At 35.0% G+C, this 2,278-nt stretch overlaps 1 protein-coding gene across 1 annotated transcript in view; it reads left to right on the forward strand.

Moving 5' to 3' along the window:
• Window positions 1–2,278, forward strand: part of LOC106531979 (uncharacterized) — a gene marked incomplete at its 3' end in the record, with an annotated part of 43,819 nt that overhangs the window by 17,862 nt on the left and 23,679 nt on the right. Inside the window, 1 exon segment of the mRNA XM_014027943.1 lies at window positions 1,238–1,366. Coding sequence (XP_013883397.1) covers window positions 1,258–1,366 — 109 coding nt within the window.

A 2,278-nucleotide genomic window follows, 5' to 3' on the forward strand; every position in this document is an offset into this window, starting at 1 on the left:
GATGTTAAACTCTGTTTGGAGTAATGTAAGTTTCTTAAGTGAGTCTTGTGTAAAAGCATGGCAGCATTCCCTGTCTAATTGTAAAATCAGATCTGTTAGCGATTTTAGCCGTTCGATGTTTTTCTTCTTTTTATTTTCACAGTAAGAGATTATTTGACCTCTCAGGTAAGCCTTTAATGACTCCCAAACAGTGCTAAGTGGCATCCCAGGAGTCCAATTAACATCAATAAAAAAATTAATTTCAGAAGCAAGCATATCAACTAAGTCTTCGTCAGATAAAAGTATCGGATTAAGTTGCCAAGAACGATAGACCGATTGCATAACAGGAACGTTCAGTTTCATTATGAGCGGACTATGATCAGAAATGACTATCGCTCCATAATCACATTCACTCACTAAAGGTAAAATCCGGTTATCAATTCCATGGGAGCCTTTGATGTTGATTTATTTGCTCTAAACCCATTTTGACTGCTACTTAAACTGTTCTGTTATCAATCTCATCTGGGTATAATTAATTTCTCTAAATARTTGAAAACTGTGGCAAAAAGAATCTGTAATTTGTGAACACATTTATCACCATGCTTAAAGAGAAGAGTTACCTTAGCTATTTTCATATTATCTCGAAATATTTCTGTTGACAATGATGAATTACACGTGTAAACATCTCAATAACATAACTCATTATATTTTTTACAGACATTATATCCATGTCCAGACAATCTTTTGTCTGCAAGATTTGTTTTTAAAATATTTGTTAACGTTTTTACAGTATTTCATTGTTTTCATTTTCATCAAGAAGAATACTGTTGTCACAACCCATGACTGTACGACTTAAAGCATGATTTATATTTGGTATTTCAGCTGCAAGACTTGAGCCAACATTCATATAGTATTGATTGAATTAATTTACTATTTGACTTTGATCATAGATTTCATTGCCATCTTTTACAAAGTACTGTGAAATACCTGATTGTCCTGATCATTAAATTTAAGCTGAAGTTGCAAGATGTAATTATTACACAATAATTTACATGGGTTATTCTTTCTATTATTTCTAAAACACTTTCTTTTAATATGATTTCTTTGAATGAATAAGTTAGTGAACTGTGGTTGTCAGAGGGAGGGTCATGGTTATAAAACAGCTCATCCTCCCACTACACTGGGTGGAGTTTCCTCTTTTACTSATCTGAGGGATGAAGAGTCTTAAATCCTCTCCTCTTCCCACTCTTTTTTCCAGGTGATGACCTGGATGGTGCCATGAAGCCTACACACAAGTTGTTGTTTATCCTGTGTCCCATGCTGGTCCTGGTCTTTATTTACTACTCGTCTGAGAAGCTGCAGATGTACGTTTGGGGCCAGAAACCTCGTAAGTTACACCTCCTTTCAGTTCATCTGTAGGGTTTTTTCTTATTTACGTCATCATTCATGGCATGTGTTTTTATTGTCAAGTTCTGTCTGAAATCTGTCTGTTCTGCTTTGTGCTTTTATTTTGTGTTCGTCTTGTTTTGTTTTTTTATTTCTTTTAGAAAAGTTATGTTAGTACATACTGGTTTATACAGTTTGTTTCCATCAGAAATCTGAATTTAATTTTCTGTGCCTCAGGCATGAATGTTATAATTAGTTTGTTTCTGACATCCTGTGCAAAAGATTTGGACGCACACTTCTCAGTTGTCAGACTCAGAGAGTGGCTTCCTTAGCTTGGTTACTTGAAATGACTAAAGCTGTTTCAGTGTCTGTTAGTCTTTTTTCTTCTTCTTCTGCCTTGAAAAGAAAAGGAAATAGCATTCAGTATTTCCACTGTGGTAAAGAAACTCTTATCACCTGATGATCTCTGTGCACTTTGTAGGGTTTAAATGAGGATGGCTTTTACACTTCTCTGTAATACTTGTGCTGTGTTTTAGACACGTATTCAGATGTTGAAAAATGTTATAGCAGTAGTCTTTTTATATCAACATGACGTTTTTTATTTTGGACATGAACTTTGAATCATTGACAGCAGACTGTTTGCTGGTGACATCATTGATCTGACGTTTATTGAGGAAAAACTATCACAAGCTGTGTTTCCATTGGAAATGTGCTCAAAACTTTGTCGATATTCTGTTAATGTCGAAAAAACAGAGTTTCACAACTGCAGTGTTTCCATTGAGTAATAAATGTTATTAAAGTCACGTGAATACGTTTGTTCTCATGATAAGTCATTACAAACATGGCAGCGATGGATGTAAACACATAGCATGTTGCTACCACGACACTAGCGCTCATCATCAGAGGAGACGTC

The sequence above is a fragment of the Austrofundulus limnaeus genome, unplaced genomic scaffold (genome assembly GCF_001266775.1).
Source record: "Austrofundulus limnaeus strain Quisiro unplaced genomic scaffold, Austrofundulus_limnaeus-1.0 Scaffold700, whole genome shotgun sequence".
In the NCBI taxonomy this organism is placed as follows: domain Eukaryota; kingdom Metazoa; phylum Chordata; class Actinopteri; order Cyprinodontiformes; family Rivulidae; genus Austrofundulus; species Austrofundulus limnaeus.